This window comes from Piliocolobus tephrosceles, chromosome 15 (genome assembly GCF_002776525.5).
Source record: "Piliocolobus tephrosceles isolate RC106 chromosome 15, ASM277652v3, whole genome shotgun sequence".
Taxonomy (NCBI): domain Eukaryota; kingdom Metazoa; phylum Chordata; class Mammalia; order Primates; family Cercopithecidae; genus Piliocolobus; species Piliocolobus tephrosceles.
In genome coordinates this window covers 71,411,764-71,434,423 of record NC_045448.1, presented here as the reverse complement: position 1 = coordinate 71,434,423, position 22,660 = coordinate 71,411,764, and the positions used below count along the sequence as shown (strand labels likewise).

General features: G+C 43.9%; 1 protein-coding gene across 2 annotated transcripts in view; it reads left to right on the top strand.

The window, feature by feature from the left end:
• Positions 1-2,605: 2,605 nt before the first annotated feature.
• The window catches only part of ADD2 (adducin 2), a 107,158-nt gene continuing 87,103 nt past the window's right edge, over positions 2,606-22,660 (top strand). Inside the window, exon 1 of one of the 2 annotated variants that reach the window (XM_023224042.2) lies at positions 2,606-2,966. In XM_023224042.2, coding sequence (XP_023079810.1) covers positions 2,953-2,966 — 14 coding nt within the window. In that variant the 5' untranslated portion in view covers positions 2,606-2,952. The remainder of the gene's footprint in view (positions 2,967-22,660) is intronic. The other variant, XM_031934171.1, reaches the window with a different exon arrangement.

The window sequence follows — 22,660 nt, the reverse complement described above, 5'->3', positions numbered from 1 at the left end:
TATGTCATATATAATATATACCTATATTGTGTATATGTCATATATAATATATACCTATATAGTGTATATGTCATATAATATATACCTATATTGTGTATATGTCATATATAATATATACCTATATTGTACATGGCATATATAATATATACATATATTGTATATATGTCCTATGTAATATATGCATATATTGTGTATGTCATATATTATACATAATATACACATATATATACACATACATATATGTCATATATACATACATATATGTATATATATGATATATATATATATATATATAAAAATACAAGGCAGTTTATTTTCGGCCAGGCATAGTGGCTCACGCCTGTAATCCCAGCACTTTGGGAGGCCGAGACGGGCAGATCACCTGAGGTCAGGAGTTCCAGACCAGCCTGGCCAACATGGTGAAAACCCGTCTCTACTAAAAATACAGAAATCAGCTGGGTGTGGTGGTGCATGCCTGTAATCCTGGCTACTCGGGAGGCTGAGGCAGGAGAATCATTTGAACCTGGGGAGAGGAGGTTGCAGTGAGCTGAGATCGTGCCACTGCACTCCAGCCTGGGTGACAGAATGAGACTCTGTCTCAAAAGAAAAAAAGGTTTCTTTTCTTGTCCCCTTTGGGAGGCCATGCAGTGTAGTGGTTAGGGCCCACAAACTCTGGAGTCACAGCACTTGAGTTTGATTCATCGCTCAGTCACCTACTAGATATGTGACCTAGGGCAAGCGACTTAACATCTCTGGGCCTCAGTCTCTTCATCTATAAAATGGGGATGATAATAGTACCACCCTCACAGAGATTTTGTAAGGATTATGTGAAAATGCATGTAAAGCCCTCAGAACAGTGCCAGGAACCAACAAGGGTTTGCTAGGATTAGTGTGAGAAAACAAAATAACACTCTAGGAAGAGAAATTTTGAGGGATGGAAATGACTGGGGTGACTTATGAAACCTGCTATTTCTAACAAAAATTCTCCATTCTCTTTGGGGGTTCTATTAAGATATCTATTATCTATTAAGATATCTATTAAGATATAGAGCCCACCTTACCTGTGACTTCTGAGCTCTGGAGAAGGGGTTCCCTGTTTCTCAGATCTCATCACCCACTGGCACCAAAAGAGCTATGGCTGCCAGGAATGTCTCAATAAACATAGCACTTCCTGGCTTCCTTGACCAGACAGACCTAGGTCCTGGGGTGAGGAGGGGAAGGGGTTTCGTCTTGTGTGGCTGAGCTTGTTATAAGTCTTCTAGCAGGTTTTGACAGGAGAATGGGGAGAAGGCTTGTGGACTCAGTGATTCTGAATGAGAATGAGTGAGAAGCTCTGAGTGTGGAAGGAGGGTGCAGGGACCAGGTGTGCATGTGTGTTTCTTGTAAGGGAAGAGGGGCTGGAGCAGAAAGACAAGTTTATCCTGGCATCTGAAACAGAAGTTCTAGGGCTGTCATGGGCATTTTCTTTTCTAAATCAGTAGTATCTCTCAGAGTGGTGTTTCTGAAGTGTTCGTATGCAAAGGAATCACTAGGGTTGCTTGTTAAAATTACCAAATCCTGAGCCTACCTCCAGAGATTCTGGTTCCACAGCAGCACTGTTGTGGGGGCCAGTGACTTGTGTGAGGGTGTCTGAGGGCTGTGGTGCCCCAGAACCTGGAAGGGCAGAGGGGCCATGATTAGGTTTCGGATCAGTGGCCAGAGGCTTTTCTGGAAGCTGTACGTTTTCACAAGCACATTTTCAAAAGCCCTTGGCGAGGATGTTGATTGAGGGGAGTTTTGGGGACTGGTGGAGATTACGGGGATGAAAAGTCCAGAGCTACCTCTTAATACCCCTACTCTCTGAGGGCCAGGCCTTTAAAGTATTGGAAATGCGAGGTGCCTTAGGTACACTGTCATTTTACAGAGGAAGACGACGAGCCCCAGAGAGGTTAAGTGGGTTGATTAAGGTCACACAGCTGATTAAGAGCAGCTCTGAGACGGTAACCGAAGTATTCTGGTTCCCTATCCGTTCCCCACTCACTACACACCTGTTCCTTCTGGGGCGGGAGACCTGAGGAAGGAAAGGAGTGGGAGGAGAATGTAATGAGAGTTGGAGAGCGTTGGGTCCACAGCCCCCAAAGGCAGGCCACAACAAAAATTTTGTCCTAGTTGAGAAGGAAGTGAGAATCAGGACAGAGAGAATTTTGGTTTGGAATTCAGTCAAACAATTGCTATTAAAATCACTAACAGAATTATCTTCCGAAGGCTAGTTGTCCTTTCCAGACGAAAAGAAATATTCCAAGTGTAAGACTTTTGCTTTCTCCCTTCCAGGGAGGATACATTCCCCCAAGGGAGCTCTGTTTCAGATTTTCTCCCTAGTAACAGACTCCCCTGCTTAGCTCTGGCCATCCCGGGCAGTAAGTGGTGTGGGGCCGGGGTGGAAGGAGGCTGGAAGCCTGGCTAGGGGGGTTTGCGGCGGCGCGGCGGCGAGGGGGCGCTGCCGGGCGGAGGGGGGCGCTGCGGGGCGGGGCCGCTGCGGGACGGTGGGGGGCGCTGCGGGCGGGGGCACTGCAGCACCGCGGCCCTCGGGCGGCCGGCTCGGCCCGCTGGAGGGGGCGCTGTGGGCACCGCGCAGCGGCCTTTTGTCAGCGCGCAGGGCCGGGAGAGCTCTCATTTCCTCCCAGCCTCGTGTGGGAAATGGCTTTAATTCTGACGGCGGGGCTGTGAGAAACTAGCGGGAACCCGAGCCTTTTGTCAAGGAACTGCGGCGTCCGTGGCCAGTCATCCCCGCCGCCGCGGAGCCGCTGCACTGCTGGGTGATCTCCCAGCAGCTCTGACGAGCGCGGGCTGCAGCATGGGCAGAAAACGCTGCTCTGCAGATTAGCTGGGTGGATTTTTTAAGCGCAACTCCCCCGCCCCCAAACCCATAAAATAACAAAACCAACCCGCAGTGGCCGACCGGAGAGATCTAAGATGCCGCTCAGGAGGTAAGGGTCTGGGGAGTGGGCTAGGTGAGCTGCCTGGGGTCGCTGGTGTCCTGGCGCGGAGACCCTGGCATCCCTCGGCCGGGCGGGAGCCGCTTGGCCCAGGTGGGGCGCGTCTGTTGCCGAGCGCGTCGGTGCTGCAGCCCTGGCCGGCGCCCGTGTGTTTTGCGCCTAAAGGTTTCTGGTGATGATGTAGCGTCGGAGGCTCCTAGGAAATCGGGGCTACAAGCACTGGCCCCTGCTTGGGGATGGTGGGACCCTCGCCTGGAGCGTAACGCCTGACAGGTGGGGCTTTCTTTTGGGTCCGAATGGAGGGGGGGCGAGCCTTGCCTCGCCTAGCCGGGCGGTGCCGCCCCTCCCCTCCCCTCCCCTCCCTTTCCTTCCCGCTCGGCCGCCGCCCTCCGGGGGAGCCGTGCGGGCCGGGCTTGGCGGGGCTGGGCGCGTCCCCTGGGGCCTCGCGATCGCCGGCGGCGCGGCGCTCAGCCGCAGTGGCGGGCCGAGCAGGTGCGGCGTCGGCAGCCGCCCACATTGAGATCGGGGCAACCGGCACGTGAGCGGGCCTCGTGGGTTTGGATTTTATGCGGCTCCACCACTTTGGAGGGAAAAAACCCCCTCTGGCCCCGAGGGGGTCTTGCCAGTCTGTTCCCCTCTTCCATCTTCCCTCTCCTCTCCCTGCCTTCCCTCCCTTTTTGCAGCCGGGGCGGAGGCCATCCCGGTCCTGGAGGCGGGAGTCGGTGTCTGCTTGTTTTGAAATCACACCACAGCCTACCTGGCGTTGGGGGGAAGGGAGGGAGGGGCAGACTGCTTTAGGATGCAGATCAGGCTCTCGGGTCTGGCCTATTGTCTTGCCTTTTCTCTTCCTTCCTTTTCTCACCCCTAATCTCCATCTCCTGCCCAAAAATAAAAATAGAAAATAGGAAATAGAAATAGAAAATAAAAAAGCAAGCTCCAGCCCACACCCTATCAAATTCTTTAAAAAACTGTCATTTATCTCTGACACACGGTTATTACCCATCTGTTTCCTTACACCCACTCTTCCCTCTTGCCGTTTGTCGTCCAAGATTCAACGGACTCACATGAGCTTTATCGATAATAGAAATCAAATCTCAGTTTCCTAAATGCACATTTTGTGCCCCAAAAGGAGTGGTTGGTCTGGCATCCTGGCGGAAGCAAAGGGATTGGAGAGGGTGCAAGCAACTGCTTTCACTTCTAGCTTGTGGGTCTAGCTAGGATTCCTGAGATGTTTAACTTGTTCAGTGAGGGGTGTTCTCATTAATGGGATTAGAAAATTATGTTCTGTTTTTTTAAGAGAAAAATAGCAAGTCAGTATTTGAAGTGCTTTAAATGAATCTGACCAAAGAAGAGAACTATGATGTTTCAGACTTGCAAATAATATCTCCATTAGCACATGAGTAATATATGTTAGAGACTTAAAAGGGGGGTTTAGACCATTTAATATTTTTACTTTATAATATTCTACTTTAATTGTGTAAGGTGATCAAACTTTTCTTTGTAGAGACTTTTCTCCTATAGATCAGGATCTTGCCCAGCCCTCCTCCCCCACTCCTCCGTGCATAGGGCACAAGTAAAAGCAAAGTTTTCATTGTTAGTATGATGTCAACACATTTTGAAAAACCACTAAAGATGAATTATTCTTTGATCCAAAATCCATAAGAATTTTGTAGTAAGCCCTATGTTCTTTCTTGTCCACAAGAAAGTAGCCTTATTAGAAACATGCTTGTCACATACACAACGTACAACAATGCCTGACATGATATGCTGTGGTTTCTAGGCTTGGATTGAATTTGTTTTAAATATTAGTATAGTGCTGGAATTAGCAGATCTCAGCTATTCTTAAGGTTAACAGATGAGCAAATGTGTTTGCTGGCAGTGGGTTTAGTGTTAAGATTTTAAATATATATATAAAAAAGACTAGCAGATATATTTATTTATTACCACCTGTTCCACAAGGGATTTAAGATAGTTTACAGGGATTCGTAAATACAGCAAGGCAGCCTAACTTAGAAGTAGTTGGGAAAGAAAAAAGACACTAAGGGTGGAGTCATAAAATGGTCTTAAGCATGAGGCTGATACAAAAACATGAGCATGATACCTTCTACAATGGCTACAGGCAGGAAACAAATCCAGCTCTAAACTTTCTTGCAGCATAAGGAAAAAAGAAATTGATGAACCCATGGCTTATATGTTTTATTTATTTGTTAAACTCATTCACACACTTCTTCACTCAACAAACATTCAGTGAGGACTTACTAAGTGCCAGGTTCTGTGAGACGTACTGGGAACCAAGGGATAAAGCAGATAGACGTGGTCTCTGCCCTGATGGGCACTGAAAGACAAATGTAAGAAATGGACATTCATCAAGAAATCTCTCAAATGAATATATAATTATAAATTGTGATAACAGCTATGTGGGAAAAACACAAAACACAAAATAATATGTGGCCAGAACATAAAAACACAACAATTATTTTTTATTTTTTATGTTTTGTATTTTTTTGAGACACAATCTTACTCTGTCGCCCAGGCTGGAGTGCAGTGGCATGATCTCGGCTCACTGCAACATCCACCTCCTGGGTTCGAGTGATTCTCATGCCTTAGTCTCCCGAATAGCTGGGATTACAAGCGCGTGCCACCACACCCGGCTAATTTTTGTATTTTTAGTAGAGACAAGGTTTCACCATGTTGGCCAGGCTGGTCTCAAACTCTTGGCCTCAAGTGATCCACCTGCCTCTGCCTACCGGAGTGCTGGGATTACAGGTGTGAGCCACTTTGCCCAGCCAACAGTTCTTGATTCCGAGACCAGAAAGGAACTTTTTCCTAATAACATAGTGTTTGAAGTGATGCCTTCGATCACCTCCTCATCAGACACAAGGACAAGTTTCACAGGGTTGTTTTTTACAGGGGCCCTCAGCGTGAGCTAATGATACCATGCCACAGGTCTCTCAGCCCCCTGGGGTTCTGAAGATATCTTGAAGGCTCTGTGTATTCTCTGACATTAGTGGTTTTATTCCAGTGATAATCTTTGTTTTTGCAGAGTCTCGCTCTGTCACCTAGACTGTTTAAGTAGGGATCTTGCTCTGTTGCCCAGGCTGGAATGCAGTGGCATGATCATAGTTCACTGCAGCCTGGACCTCCTGGGCTCAAGTGATTTTCCCACCTCTCCCTCCTGAGTAGCTGTGACTACAGGCGTGAGCCACCATGCCTGGCATATTCCAGTGCTAATCATAAATAATTAGCAATAAAAACGTGTTCTGGATCATCTTGATGGCAAGGCTGAAACCGATGCTGGAGTCTGTGTTTGCCTTTGTATCTTTCCATTTGAGCCATGGACAGGACTGATGGCTCCAGCCACAGCCCGTGGGAAGGGAAGGGGAGTTTGAATAGTGGAGAGAGTGAGTCTACACAGGGCACACACAGCTTGCCAACTCCAAAAGAACAGCTCCTGGCGACCATTGCTCTATTGGCAGGGATTGAAGATCTCATGCCAGTTCTACCTGTGTATGGATCAAGTTTGCAGCAATTTATTAGCAGCAGATGTAGTAAAAACACAACAGAAAAGTAGCTGTTGTGGATTTTAACAATATTTGAATTAGATCTTCATTTAATGCATATTTAGTAACTCTCCAATAGGTACCTTACATCTAAGAAAATGAGATGGGGCCGGGCACTGTGGCTCACGCCTGTAATTCCAGCACTTTGGGAGGCCAAGGCAGGTGGATCACCTGAGGTCAGGAATTCGAGACCAGCCTGACCAACATAGTGAAACCCCGTCTCTACTAAAAATACAAAAATTAGCTGGGCATGGTGGCGGGCGCCTGTAATCCCAGCTACTCCAGAGGCTGAGGCAGGAGAATTGCTTGAACCCAGGAGGCGGAGGTTGCAGTGAGCCGAGATCACGCCACTGCACTCCAGCCTGGGCAACGAGAGTGAAACTCCATCTCCAAAAAAAAAAAAAAAAAACAGAAAGAAAATGATATTTTTGACCGCTTTCCTTTTGCTATGTCCTTTAGCATATCCCTACACCTTTAAATCCATATATATTATATACAGTTATATTTATATATTTATTTGATATATAATTATGTAATTATATACTATAGATATGTATTCGTGTATATTTTTTATGTTTTTACATAGTTACATTTGATGCTGTATTACTTAGGGCCCTGATTGCCTAGGACTGATTGGTTTTCTAGGATGAGGGATTTTCAGTGCTGAAGCTAGGACAGTGCCAGGCAAATGGGGATGACTAGTTATCCTCTGTGACACAGACATTGTGACCCTTGACTCTCCATTGTGGGGTGAATCTTCCGTATTTCCAGACCTTCTTTGTCTCATTGTATTTTCATTTTTGTCTTAAATTTTACTCTGCGATAAGAAATCTGGTCCTGCCTTCTTTCTGTTTTCATTTCCCTGGCGTGATGCTCATTCTCTTTCTTCTTAAGCTTTCTTCTTTTATGTCATTTTGATTTTTGTCTATTTTAAGCATCATAATTGGATTTTTAATCCAATTGTGACTAAATTTACATTTATTGTATGTGATACAGTCACAGATCTTCTAAACTTTTATTTTATGTTAAAAAAATTCCAAGCTATTTTCTCACCCTGTTTCTTAACTTAAATGTAGTGTAAGAGTCCCTTGTTCTTTAGATAAAAGGGAAATTGTCTGCCCATTTTTTCTACTTGTCTTCATTGACATTAAAAAATATAGTTGTGTCTATTTGTTCTTTCATAAATAATGAGAGCTTTAGTATGCTTTAATTCCTTCCTTCTTTTTTTTTTTTTTTCTGCCACCCAGGTTGGAGTTCAGTGGTAGGATCTTATCTCACTACAACCTCTCTCTCCTGGGTTCAAGTGATTCTCGTGCCTCAGCCTCCCAAGTATCCCAAGTAGCTGGGATTACAGGCACCAGCACCACGCCCGGCTAATTTTGTATTTTTAGTAGAGACTGGGTTTCACCACATTGGCCAGGCTGGTCTCGAACTCCTGATCTCAGGTGATCCACCCGCCTTGGCCTCCCAGAGTACTGGGATTACAGGGGTAAGCCACCGTGCCCAGCTTTAATTTCTTTTTTGTTGCCCATCTACCGCCACTAACTTAAAAATATTTTGGCTTGCTAGGTGCGGTGGCTTACGCCTGTAATCCCAGCACTTTGGGAGGCTGAGATGGGTGGATCACGAGGTCAGGAGATCGAGATAATCTTGGCTAACACGGTGAAACCCCGTCTCTACTAGAAATACAAAAAATTAGCCGGGCGTGGTGGCGGGTGCCTGTCGTCCCAGCTACTTGCCTGAGGCTGAGGCAGGTGTATGGCCAGAACCCGGGAGGCGGAGCTTGCGGTGAGCCAAAATCACGCCACTGCACTCCATCCAGCCTGGGTGACAGAGCAAGAGACTCCGTTTCAAAGAAAAAAAAAATTGGCTTTTAGATCCAGATTATTTTCTTAAAAAACAAAACAAAACAAAACAAAACAAAAGCAATGCATGCTTTTGCTTTCCAGAATTATTTTTGACATTTATATTATATTTCCTAACCATACTAACAGCTGCTATCTAGACTGAGAGTTATATAGGTAACAACACTCAGTCCATTTCCTATGCTCAGTCTTCATTTTCACTTATTCCTTGATTAGCTGGAATCTTTTTCAGGAAAGGTAATATGTTCTGGTAATTCTTGCTTGCCCTCTAACTTCTTTATGTTGCCCTCTCACGGTAACATCATCCTTTTGGGGCATACACTTCTTCATCATAATCTTTTTACCTAAAAACTCCAAATATTATTCTTTTGTCTTCTGGCATTTTGTATGATGGAAGATAAGTTTGTTGCCAACTTTATCAAAATAACTGTATGAAAGCCCACGAAAGTTTTGTTTCTTTCCCTTGTAATGACTACTTTATTTTAAAAAACCTTAAAATATATAGAACATAACACAGATGTAAGAAACGACATGAAACAAATGTGCAGTTTAGCAAAATATAAAGTGAATGCCCGTGTGACCACCATGCAGGTCGAGAAGCAGGACACAGCTGGCTCCCAGAGCCCAGTGTACCCTCAGACCACACCCTGCTCCCCCCTGGAGGTAACCACTCACCTTCCTTTTATGGTGACCATTGTCTTGCTTTCTTTTATAATTTTATAATCTAAATTTGCATCCTCAAACAAAGTACATCAGACTTATTTCTCTGAAACTTTAAAAAATTAGAACTGTACCATTTGTGTCTTATTCATTGTTATAACATCTCCATGGTGACTACTTTGATGCTTCAAAAAATATAGATCAAATTTATTCCAAGAGTATTTGGAGCCCTGCTTTGCTTGGTGCTCTAAAACTTACTTTGTCTGATTATTGGGGAATCCAGCACAGCCAAGAAGGAAGTGGTTTGTGCAAGACAGTGGTCAGTTTTAGACAAGATGAGTTTGAGGTGGGGATGGCCAGTAGAGAGGCAGATGTATGCATGTGTCAGGGCTGGGACCCAAGGTCCGAGCTGCAGGTACAGGGTTATAAACACACATATGTAGGTTTCAAGATGGCACCATTGGCCTAAATATTTACCTTCCTTTTCTTCAAAATGAACAAAGACAAACATAGTAAGGAAAGCATCGATTTGAGTTTTAGAGAAGAGAACAAACACTGGGCCTAGATTCTTTAAGGACTCTGTAAAAGTTAGAGTACAGATGGTGCCAGCCAATATCAACCAGCCCATGAACATCAGGGGGCTTTCCTGGGAAGAAGCAGTGATGTCCTCTCAGCTGAGTGCTAGTACCCCCAGGCTTACTGCAACAGGGCTAGATGGGCTGTGGTATGGTTAGTGGGGTGGGGATGAAGGATATAAATCCAAGGGCCCTGGGAAATCTATCAGCACTGCCACCTTGAGTGGCAGACCCCCATCTTAGTCTGCCTGTGTTGCTATGAAGGCATATCCAAGGCTAGGTAATTTATAGAGAAAAGGTTTACTTGGCTCATGATTCTACTGGCTGGAAGACTGGGCAGCTTGTGGAAGCCTCAGGCTGCTTCCACTCCTGATAGAAAGCAAAGGGGAGCTGGTGTGTGCAGAGATCACATGGCAAGAGAGGAAGCAAGAGAGAGGGGAGGGAGGTGCCAGGCTCTTCTTAACAACCAGCTGTCATGGGAATGAAAAGAGTGAGATCTCACGCATTACTGCAAGAATGGCTCCAAGCCATTCATGAGGGATCCGCTACTGTGACCCAAACACCTCCCATGAGGCACCCCCTCCTTCAACATGAGCTTTGGAGGGATCAAATATCCAAACCATAGCACCCTCAGTTCCTCAGACATGTGCTGAGGGAGCTCCCAGTAAGGTGGGGATATAATATATCCAGCTTCAATCAAGGTTGATTCTGATCACTTCACCAGATGCAGCTAAAAATAAAGATACAAAAGTACGTAAATAAATGCTACCCCACCCAGCAGTAAACACCCGTAATGTATAGGGCCTCATCCTGCAAGCTTCCAGGGCAGAATCTGGAGGCCAGAGAGCTTAGGATCTAGGTACCTGAAAACAAATTTCAGTGCTCCATTTAATATCAGGAATGTTTATCTGTGCCTTTTTTCCAGTCTTGAAGTGGCTGCAAAAAACTTACTAGGCCAAGTAGTAAATCCCTGTGGCTTCTATCAGTAGCAGCTCTAAGGACCATTTGACATCCGTCATCCCATCCCCATGGCTCCCTGAATTGATTACAATTCTAGTAGTTTCCATGAATCCAGGCTAGACTTTGGTTTCCATGTCGATGTTGCTTTCCATTCTGCCTGGGCTACTTTGCTTGGGTTTCTGTTTCATATGGCCACACTGCTCCTGGCTGAAACCCTGGATTACTTTAAAGTCCCCCCACCTTCTTCCCTGCATCCAGCCCAGTCTTCCTCCATCCATAGTTTATCTTTTTATTTTTGAGACAGGGTCTTGCTCTGTTGCCCAGGCTGGAGCGCAGCGGTACAATCACGGCTCACTGCAGCCTTGACCTCCTGGGCTCAAGCAATCCTCCCATCTCAACTTCCCAAGTAGCTGGGACTACAGTGTATGCCAACATGCCTGGCTAATTTTTTTTTTTTTTAATATCTAGTAGAGATGAGGTCTCACTATGTTACATAGTTGATCTCTTTAAAACAAAAATCTAATCTCATCATTACTCTACCTTCTGGATAAAGCCCAAACTCCTTACCTGCTTCAACTGCTTTTCCTCTTCTTCCTTTATGCTCTGCCCCCTAGGTAGGCTGAACCACTCCATCTTTCTGAACATGCTTTCCCACCCTCCCAACCCTTCCAAAAGCAACTCTTTCTACCTCTTTATATGCCGTCTCCCCACCTTTTATCTAGCCAGTTAGTTCTTTTAGAAAACCAATAAAATAGACAAACTTCCAGAAAGCCTAATTAAGATGAAAAGGCAAAAACATTCACAAAGCTAGAAATGACATATGGAACAGCATGGAGAAAAGATGTGAAATCTCAAGAACACTGTGTATTATTGTATCCCAACATCTGTGAAAATCTTGATGAAATGGACTATTTCCACAGAAAATATGCATTACCAATATTTACTCAAGAAATAGAATGTCATGTTCCTGGATGGGAAGAACCAATGTTATAAAGATGTCGATCCCTCACAGTTCCTGCCGCGTGGATGGCAGCCTCCCTGGTAACCAAAAGCGATGGAGATTTGTTCCTATTTTTACATTCCTTTGGTAATTTTCTGTGGAATTTTGAAAGGGTTGTTAAATGTTTGTGCTTGATTGTGAATCATTTTATTGAAGGGAAAATCAATACAAGGGCATTTGAATGTTATCTTTAAATTGTTTTTCTCAAAGAACAAATGAAGTTATTAAACTTTGAAATGCATGGAGGCTTTATGAAACACAATTTCATTTAACAATGGATGTGATTTTCTGCCTGTGTTATTTTATTGAGTATGAATTTTATCATGTTTGCTTTCTTTACTCGGCATGGAGTCCCCATAAGAATATCTAGGGGTTTACTTTGAAAAATCTACTGTGAAAAGACAGGAAAAGTGAGGGCGGATTTGGTTCTTTCCTCCTTTCCTCATGTCAGATGGCATAGCATCCATACTGATTATCTCAGCATCCCTTTTTTTAGAATTTATTCTCCTTCCCTCTTAACACCATATTTCTCTTAGATCTTTCCAACACCCTCGTTTGTGTCTTAAATTAGCTACATCTGTTACCATAGTTATGCCGTATCCAGCTTAACCGTTCCACACTCTTTCTTACCATACTGTGTGTGAGACTTCCTCTCTCTTATTTCATAAAATATACCACTATTTTTCTTTATTCTTCTCCTGTCCCCAAACTTTTAGTTTTTAAGGCAACACTTGTTCATACTTAATGAATCAAATAGGACTGAAGGCCTTCTAATAAAAGGCAACAATCCCTGCCCAAATCCCGCCCCAAATCCCTTATCCACAGGCAAACCAATTTTAGCTGTGTTTTTTTGTTCTGCTGTAGATATCTCTGTATCTCAAAATAATATGCATGTACTGCTGTTTCTGAATGTATCAACTGTGATCGTTGTCTAGTGACTTTCTGCCATAAAAATTAAGGTTGAATCGGCCAGGCGTGGTGGCTTATGCCTGTAATCCCAGCACTTTGGGAGGCTGAGGCAGGTGGATCACTTGAGGTCAGGAGTTCAAGATCAGCCTGACCAACATGGTGAAACCCTGTCTCTACTAAAAGTACAAAATTAGCCAGGTGTGGTGGGGCATGCCTGTAACACCAGCTGCTTGGGAGGCTGAGGCAGGAGGATCACTTGAACCTGAGAGGCGGAGTTTGCAGTGAGCCAAGATTGCGCCGTTGCACTCCAGCCTGGGTAACAAGAGCGAAACTCTGTCACAGAAAAAAAAAAAAAAAACAACTCAAGGTTGAAGCTTACTTGCACCACACCTCCATTTCCTCACCTCTCTTCTGGCCATCCAGCAACTCCAGACAATACATTCATTACAACCAGATTTCCCATTCCGTTCACTGTTGATCATGTCACCTGACTCTCTACACCATAAATGAGGCTATTACCACCACATCTCCTTGCCCGCTCCCTCCTTCTCTAACTGTACATTTACTTTTGTACTATCAAAGTTGATGAAATATTCTGTTCCCTAGCCATGGTTGGTTTCTATGATTTGTCAATAAGATAATTAAAACAGCTGAAAACTCTTAAAAGTGTTCAGTGTCTGACTGGGTTGATATTGTTTACTGCATAATAAGCAGCGTGCTAGGATTTCATCTTTCTTAGGACTCCAGTGTCTCAATCCAGGGAGGGGTTCACATGAATTGTTATCTGGGGCCCTGTAAGTGACCCCCTGAGATGGGCTTTACTCTGGGGGCACCAATACCATCACAGTATGGTTCTAGCTCTCTCCTGCAGTGTGTGCAGTTTCTCTAAGAAGACCCATCTAGTGATTGAAGCTAATAAATCCAGCAAGAACAGTTTATGCATGCTATTTTGAGATAAAGAGATAACTCAACTGAGTGACTGGCTGGGGACCGTTGTATGTTGGGGAAGAAGAAGGGGTGGGCAGGATCTGCTGCTCTTTATGGAGACCTGCAGTTTGCCCCTGTGTTCAGCCTCTTTTCTCTTCTCTTTCTTTCTTTCTTTTTTTTTTTTTTCTGAGATGGAGTTTCACTCTTGTTGCCCAGGCTGGAGTGCAACAGTACAATCTCGGCTCACTGCAATCTCCGCCTCCTGGGTTCAAGCAATTCTCCTACCTCAGTCTCCCAAGTAGCTGGGGTTACAGGCATGTGCCACCATGCCCAGCTAATTTTTGTATTTTTAGTAGAGACAGAGTTTCACCATGTTGGCCAGGCTAGTCTCGAACTCCTGACCTCAGGTGATCCACCCACCTTGGCCTCTCAAAGTGCTGGGATTACAGGCATGAGCCACCATGCCCAGCCCAGCCTCTTTTTCTCTTTTTTTCCTGCCCTCCACAGTACTTGCCATCTCAGAGTCCAGGACGTCTTTGGGGCTCTGCTAGACAACTTGGCTGCCTCCCTGCCTTAGTTACCTCTGCCTGAAATCTCGAGTGTGGTTTCTTTCATCCTCATACATTAATCGCCAGTCCCCCACTAGCTTTTTGTCTTCCAGAAATTTGTTGAAATCTCTCCTCTGGTTATGACCTGATTTACTTTGTCCTTGTGGGGTAATATATTTTTCTTTCCTTATTAGTATGGCCACAATTTATATTCAAAGTCTGGTGAACTTTGCTTTTCTTTGTTACAAAAATGCCTTCAAGTAGCTGCAGTCCTTATCCACTCAATTCCAGTATCTTCTCCCATCTAGAATGGTCCAGACAGATGAAAACATTCTTCCTCCCTACTCAAAGATGATTGACTTTTAGTTTACGAACCATTCTAACAAGTTCAGTTATTTTTCCTCAAGAGACTTAGAAAACTAGAAGTGGCATTAGAAAGAACAGTTTGGCTAATAGTCTGAAAGGGATTAGGATAAAAATGAGGACTAAGAGAAGATGTAAACTTTCCTTAGGAATCCGGGTACCAGTTATTTTCCAAGTGCTGTGGAAGGTTACTGGTCAGGGTCACCATCAGGGTCGCCAGTATATCCTTGACTTAGACCTGGAAAGTAAGGAAGTAACTAAGTGAGCTAACAGAGTAGATCCTCACAGAGGAAGGTGCTGCTGGCTTTTTTTCACCTGGGTGAGAAGGAGGGATTTGTGGGTGCCAAGGCTCTTGTTCAGCAGTAAATATGGAGTTACAATGCATACAACATTTCAGTTGCCATTATGTTTTCATCTCTTTGGAGAGTATTGCCTCATTTTTCAGTCTTAGCGATGATCGTGAAGACAGTTTTTGGAATCCTGCTATGTATCTTAACTGTTGAAGTTACAAGTTGTAAAGTTACAGTTGGAACCTGTACTTGCAGGTTCAAGCGATTCTCCTGCCTCAGCCTCCTGAGTAGCTGAGATTACAGGCACGCGCCACTATGCCCAGCTAATTTTTTGTATCTTTAGTAGAGATGAGGCTGGCCAGGCTGGTCTCGAACTCCTGACCTCGTGATCCGCCCGCCTCGGCCTCCCAAGGCCGATTACAGGCGTGAGCCACGGCGCCCGGCTGTAAACATTTTTTAAAATAGATAAATTTGACCTGGATAGCAGCCCCACTGTTCATTTTTATGAGGAGAGGGAGGGAAGGCTAAATAAAAAATTTAAGAATATGTGCATTTACATTTGCTGGAGGTGTACTAGATGATGTGTAGCTGGTCACAGTGGTAGGTAAGTGTGTGGTTCAACCCAGTTCATCAGTCAGTCAACAGGTGTTTACTGAACACCTTCTATGTGTGGTTACTGTGCAGTGCTGGGGATGCCACGAGCCAGGAGTTTACACTGTAGTGAGTAGAGACAGACACTAAGCATAAAAACAAACAGTGTCAAGCATGGATACCTATTATGCAGAAGAGAAACTCATTTTAACATGAGGGAGGAGGCTGCTTTTGCCTGAGTGGTCAGAGAGGCTCTTTTGGGAGGTAGCAGTGAGCTGTTTCAGGTGGGTTCGTGAGACTGGATCAGAGGATGAGCTAGTGCTGGCTGACTGCAGGTATTTTCATTATGCCATTTGAGGCCACATCCTTGGCTGAGAGTGGAGTGAAGAGGGAGTCAGGGAGATTTGAGATGAGAAGGTGGGAAATAATCCTGTTGAAGGGTCTGTACTTTGAGGGAAGGGCAGGTTGCTTGGCAATGTTAAGAAATTTGAAAGATGTAGAGGGTAATTTGAAGTGAGTCCAGTCCGCAGAGTTTTGTGCAAGGGTCAATGGCTCAGATGCAGGCAGGGGCAAGGTCACATAGGGTTTGACTAAGGGTTGGGCTCTGTGAGGTAGAAACAGTGGTGGGTGAGAGGGCAGAGGAGTTAGAGGTGTTTTGCAAGGGAATGGTTACTTACCCAGCTGGATGGTTTAATTTAAGCTACACTAGAAGATAGGGGAAAAGTAGAGTTTGGAGGTAGATAATTAAAAAGTGATTAGCAGGTATCAGAGATGTTGGAGAATTGCTAGGAGGTGTGGTGCCAGAGTAGGTGGGCTGGAAGGGGATGGTCAAAGAGCAGGATGTTGACATCCACACATTGAAGGTTGTGATCTTGGTGGCAGCAAGATCTAGGGTATGACCATGGGAGAGGGTGACTGAGGCTGGGGTGGAAGGAGAGATAAGTGGCATTGGAGGCCATGAAGATGTGATGGTGGGTGTCGGTGGATCGCTGTGTAGATGTCAACATCAGCCAGCAGGAATGAGTAAGGAGAGTGGTGGAGGGGAAGATGGTTAGCCAGAAGCTGGAGTCCTCGGAGAATGAGGGGAGTGGCTGGGAGTGCAGTAGAGAAGAGTCACAAGGAGGAGTGACAGGAAGTCAAGTTGGAAGACTGTGCTTCCAAGGTGATGGGGTTTTTGAAGGAGTGGAAATAGATGGAGGTGACTATAGGGCTCGAGGAGATGTGCACCCAGGCCCTAAGTACCTGGGGTGTGGAAGAGAGGGCTGTGGGGCAACAGTGTGCTGGGGGAGAGCCACACTTTAGCTTCTTGGTTTGTGGATCACAGAAGTGGGCTTTATGTAGCTGAATTTGGAAGTGTTGCGAAGAATTATGTGATTGTTCAATTCGAATGGTTTCCAAGCAGGAAGGAAGGTAACCAAGGAGGGATTATTGACTTTGGGCTTGTTCAAAACTCAATTAAAGGCAATTAACAGTACTTGGTGTTGTTTACCACAGCGCTTGTCTCAGGAGGGATCTCCTAGCAGTTCTTGTGAATTGTAACAACTCCCTCCCTTGAGGCATCTTGTGTTTTCATGTCATTAATTCCTGCCTCACCCTTCAGCCATAAATCTCATGGAGGGGACAGAAGGCTTCTGTCCTTTTGTGTCATCATCTTGCTGTGGCTCTATGATGACTCCCTTGTCTAGCCTTGTTCTGCTGACAGTGACCTTTAATGTAATAAAATGCTTACAGGAATAATGAGAATTGATGGGGAAGATGCACTTTCTTGTGATTTATGCCTCTATGCATTAGAATATGAGGACATGTTGGAAGAAAGAAGCATATTGTGGGAGAGCATAGGGTTTTTCAAATGCATGGCCGAAAATCTCAAAAAAGCATCCTGTGCTACCTGGCAATTCTAAGGCATTTACTTTCCCACTTTCCACAGTGACGAATTCACTCTTCTTTTCTCCAAATTTCCTTTCCTCTCCACCCCACCCACCTTTCTGGGTGCCTCCAACTTCATTGAGAAACACAAACAGTGAGCCTGGAGCTCTCCCGTCTTCTCACTCCCCAGCCCCCAACACACATCCCTGACATGCTGCTCTGGTTTGAGTGGCCCCTGCTTCTATCAGAGGCCATCTTTCCTTCTGGGCTCTGGGACCTTTTCCCTCTCACCATCTCAAAAACACCACCATAGCAATTGGCCTTTCTCTTTTCTGCATCATCAGCCTCTTTCTTCCCTCCTCCCTCCTCCCATTTCTCCCTTTATGTTCTCCTTGAAAGAGTTGCCTTTGCTCCATATCTCTTCCTGTTCCCCACTGTTTATACTTGTCCTCTTATGGCACTGAGACTATTCTTGTCAAGGTCATTGAAGATGACCTCCATATTGCCAAATCTAATGGCCTCTTCTCTGTTCTTATCTTACTTGACATGTCAGCAGCATTCAACACAGTTGACCACTTCTTGAAACATTTGGATTATCTGGCCTGGAATACTGCCCTTTCCTGGTTTTCTCTTGCCTCACTGGCTACTCCTCCTTTTCTTCTGTGCAGTTCCTTTTCCTCCACCAGAACTCTAAGTGTGAGAGAGCTTTGCCCTGCGCCACTTTGTCTTCCTTATACACTCTCTCTGGTGAGCTCTTTCGGGCCTTGGCTTTAGACTTCATTTATGTGCTAATGAATCCAAAGTCCCTATCTTCCCAGAACTCTAATTCATTGCTTCTGGAACTTTACTGTGCACACTGATCACCTGGGAATCCTGTTAAAATGTAGATTCCAGTCTCATTTGTCTGGAGTGGGGCCTGAGACTTTGCATTTCCAATAGGCTCCCAGCAATGCTGATGTTGCCGGTCTCCAGATCTTACTTTGGGTAGTGAGGCTGAAAACCTATATACCTAACTGCTCCCCTGACATTCCTACATGCACGTCTTACAGGCATCTCAGACCAAACCTAAATGACCCTGTTAGAGCTCTTCATTTCTTTACTCAAACCCATTTGTCTCTGCATTTTCCTTATGTCATCATCCCAGTTGCACAAGCCAAAGATTTTGGAGCTGTCTTTGGTTTCTCTTTCCTTCACTTTTTCATTCATTCTATCAGCAAATTCTGTTGGCTCAATCCTCCAAAACATATCCCAAATCTTTCTACTTGGCTCCATTATAATACTAGTAGCTGATATTTATCCAGTACTTCCTACATATCAGGCTGTGTTAATGACATATATTTATATTTATAAATATTTAAAGTCTAATCATCATAATAACCCTGTGAGGTAGATGGTATTATTATTCTCATTTCTTGGATAAGAAAAGTGGACACATAAAAGGCAATAAATAATTATTTGTGGATTGAATACATGAATATACTTTATAACTTATAACTAGGTAACCCTACATAGACCTGCAGTTTATGACCTAAAAAACCCCAATTTATTCTCTTGGTTATTTTTCTCCCTTGTTGTAAATATAATACTCAATAATGCTATTGATATGCTTAGAGAATTAGGGTTTCTGTGTCCTTGTTAGGCACCAATGACATTGCAAATGTCCATTGGCAAATGTCCAAAGGGTGTGTATGTTACAGAATTTGTAGCGTCTTTGGCTTTAAACCATTTTTGACAAAGGCTATATGCATTTAAGGTACTAAAAATGTTTATGGCTGATAATTACAATGTCATGATGTGCCTTGCTAAGACATTGTGTCTTGTGTGTCCTTGTGAAAATCAGGGACTCTTATATTTCCCATCATATCTTCGCATTTTCTGGAACTGGTGAGATATCTTGAGAGAATGACTTCAAGCTCCAAGATGTGTTCCTTTTCATAAGTTTCCTTTGTCTTGATTGATTTGGAGAATATTGTGCTCTGTGCTGGTTATCACAGTTACAGTGTATGATGATAAATGATTGGTGCTCTGGATAAAACAACCTAAATAGTCAAGTAGATGGAAACAAGCTCATATGACCAAAGTCTAAAAGAATCTAGTTGTTTAGATTGGAGAAGAGCAGTTAAGCAACTACTTTGTTAGGACATTTATTGTAAAGGAAATCTTTAGTAAGCTTGTTCATAAAGTAAAGACATCTTTTGTAATGTGAATAATTAACCTAGTTTTAGGAGTGTAAGTTTCTTTTAAGAATGGGAAAGAGAGATAAATTCATTTTTGTCCTAGTAATTTCTATCACAGCCCTCCAAAAGAATCTTCTCTTTTAGGACTTTTAAGACGCTAAGGCAAACATAACACCAAACATAACACTGCATTCCTTTTTCTAGTTTAGTTCAAAGAGACATCCTAGGAAGTAAGAATTTTCTATATAAGTGAACTCAGAAAAGCTAACAAGGTACCCTAAGTGTTAGTACAGGCCTGCTGCTCCGACCTCATCTCATCCAGCCCTGCCTGTCTTTAGGTTTCCGAGTAACAAGCGTCAACTGTTATACATCTGAAGCATTCCCACTGGAATTCCAGGGTGTCAAAGTGGAAGAGATCAAACAGATCTTCCAGTCTAAGCTCTTCATTATAGAAATCAGACACATGAAGCTGAGAAAAGATAAGGCACTGATCCAAAGTGAGGCAGATAATTAATGGCAAATTCAAGGTTCCTGAAAAGCTTTTCTTTAGGGCATTTCTATTCAAATGTCAGCGTCTCCTCCCATTTTTAATGTCATTGTTTTCAAGATGCTATTTGATTTCAAGGAAAAGTGACAGGAAGAATATCAATTTTTTATAAGAATATAAAATATGATAGAGGAGCTGGGGGCGCAGGGAGGCAGTTTCTCTACATGGCCAGGTCTCAGTGTTGACCCTCAATTCTCATTCCTAGACACAGGAAAACATTAGAGTAATTTAGACATGGTTATAATGCTATAGAGTATATTAGTTTCCCAGGGCTGCTTTTACAAAGTACCACAAATGGAGATGGCTTGACATAACAGAAATGTATTCTCTCTCAATTCTGAAGGCTAGAGGTCTGAAATCAAACTGCTGACAAGGCCGTGCTCCCTCTGAAGGCTCTAGGGTACTCCTTCCCTGTTTCTTCCTACCTTTGGATGGTGGCAGTAATTCTTGGCATTCCTTGGCTTGCAGCTACATCAATCCAGTCTCTGCCTCTGCCATCACATGGTCTTTCCTCTGTATGTGTGTCTTCTCTATGACTTTGATGACTAAATCTTCCCATTCCTTATAAGGATGCTGACTGTTGGATTTAGGACCTACCCTAATCCACTATGACTTCATCTTCACTTGATTGCATCTGCAAAGATCCTGTTTCTAAATAAAGACAAATTCACAGGTTTCAGGTGGATATGAATTGTTGGGAGACACTTTGGGGACATGAATTTTGGGAGACTTTAGAATTTGGAAGACACTGTACTCTGCCCCCATCTCAAGAGCATCATCAGGCACCTATGATATAAAAGGCTCAGAAAGGTCCTGTAACAAGGATCTGTGTTTACCCTACTGATCCCCAAACTGATTGGACAGGAAAATCTTTTGTCTGTGTAACACTCTATATTGGTTAAGAATTGCCTCCAGCTGCATGAAGCAGAAACCTAGCCATAGTGGCTTAGCCAAATAGGGACTTATTTCCATTCCCTAGAAAGTCCAGAGGTTGGCAACCTGGGGCTGGTGCAGCGACTCCTTATGGCACCAACACGCCAGGCTCCTGTCAGTCTGCTCTGCCATGCTTAGCAGGTGGTATTTTTTATCCTGAAAGTTTGCAGCTATTCCATTTCCAGCCTTTTAACTACCTTCTAGACAGGGAGAAGGAAGAGGAAGAGGTGAGGGAAAAGGATAGTATTTCCATCAGGAAATTAGACTTTCTTAGAAATTCCCAGAAGATTTCTGCTAACACATTATTGACCAAGACTGTATCAAATGGTTGCTTCTAGCTTCTGGGAAGACTGGGAAATGCGTTTTTTTTTTCTTTTTTCTTTTCTTTTTTTTTTTTAGCTGGCCATATTGTTCCCTGATAGGGAGGAAGAAGGGGAGGTGTATATTGCCTAGCTAGCAGTGACTGCCACACATATAACTTCCCCTGGCATTAGTGACCAGGAAGTTGCCCTTGTTAAACATTTGTCCTAACTGTCCTTCACAAGAGAGTGCTTCCTATGCAATTCTAGGTTTTTAGCATTAGCCTCTGATGTGGTTTGGCTTTGTGTCCCCACCCAAATCTCATCTTGAATTATAATCTGCTATTCCCCATGTGTCATAGGAGGGATCCCATGGGAGGTAACTGAATCATGGAGGTGGTTTCCCCCATGCTATTCTCCTGACAGTGAGTGAATTCTCACGAGATCTAATGGTTTTATAAGCGTCTGGCATTTCCCCTGCTGGCTCTCATTCTCTCTCTTGCTCCCTTGTGAAGAGGTGTCTTCTGCCATGATTTTAAGTTTCCTGAGGCCTCACCACCCATGCAGAACCGTGAGTCGGTTAAATCTCTTATCTCTAGAAATTACCCAGTCTCAGGTATTCCTTCATAGCAACATGAGAACGGACTATTGCAGCCTCCAAGTTTGATCCTGCCAAACAGGATCTGTACTGAGTTAGTTCAGTACAGCTCAAGCAGTTTAAGTGTGCCCATACTCATATAGCTCAGTGCTGCACTAAGTGCCTTTTACATTATTTAATGGCTTGAACTGTGTTGCACTCCTAAGCTAATTTCATTTTCTTTAATGTGCTATAATGGCATTTGGGACTTACCTCTCTACAAACCTCCAAAATCCTTTGGACATATAGCTGCCACGTTTAAAGTAATATACTTGAAATGCATTGTAGAAGCAATGCTTTCTTCTGGCCAGCATTTTAAGTGGTGAAAAGACAGAAGCTTTCACCTTCTCAAAGACAATGGATGCTATAGAGTGGCTCAGAGGACCTTGTCAGTGGCAGGGGTTTTCAATGATCACTTCTGTGGTCACACATTCTAATCACCAGGGGAGCCAAAGAGAAAGCCTCCATTCCCAGGTAGGAAGTGCTCTGCTTTGGATCCCAATAAAATGGACCTGCTATGAGGAGCCTATTGTGGCAGGAGAAGCCATAAAGATCTTTGTCTTTTAGTTCTCCTTGTTTTACCTTAAGTGGTCAGAGAGGCCACACAAGACCGGAGGGAAGGAGTCTAGTTACTTCAGCATAACTCAGCTTACTTTGATGAATAATAATGTCAATGATAGCTATACAGAGACACAGAATAGATTCCAAAAAAGGATTCCTTTTTTATCAGTGTTTGAATATGTGACATTCTAATTTTACCTCTAAATACTTGGAGTGAGGAGGAGGGCAGGACCCGTATGATAAGGCAATCATGTCTTCAAACTTAAGAACAGAAATTTTCTTCACAAGTGAGGGCATGCTGTCCCAGGAGAAAAACTATATGTAGGTTGTGCCATCTCCATACCCTGCTGTGACCACAGACTCTTTTTTTGGTTCTGGGTGCAAAGATTTAAAAAACATTTGTTTTTCCTATCAGCA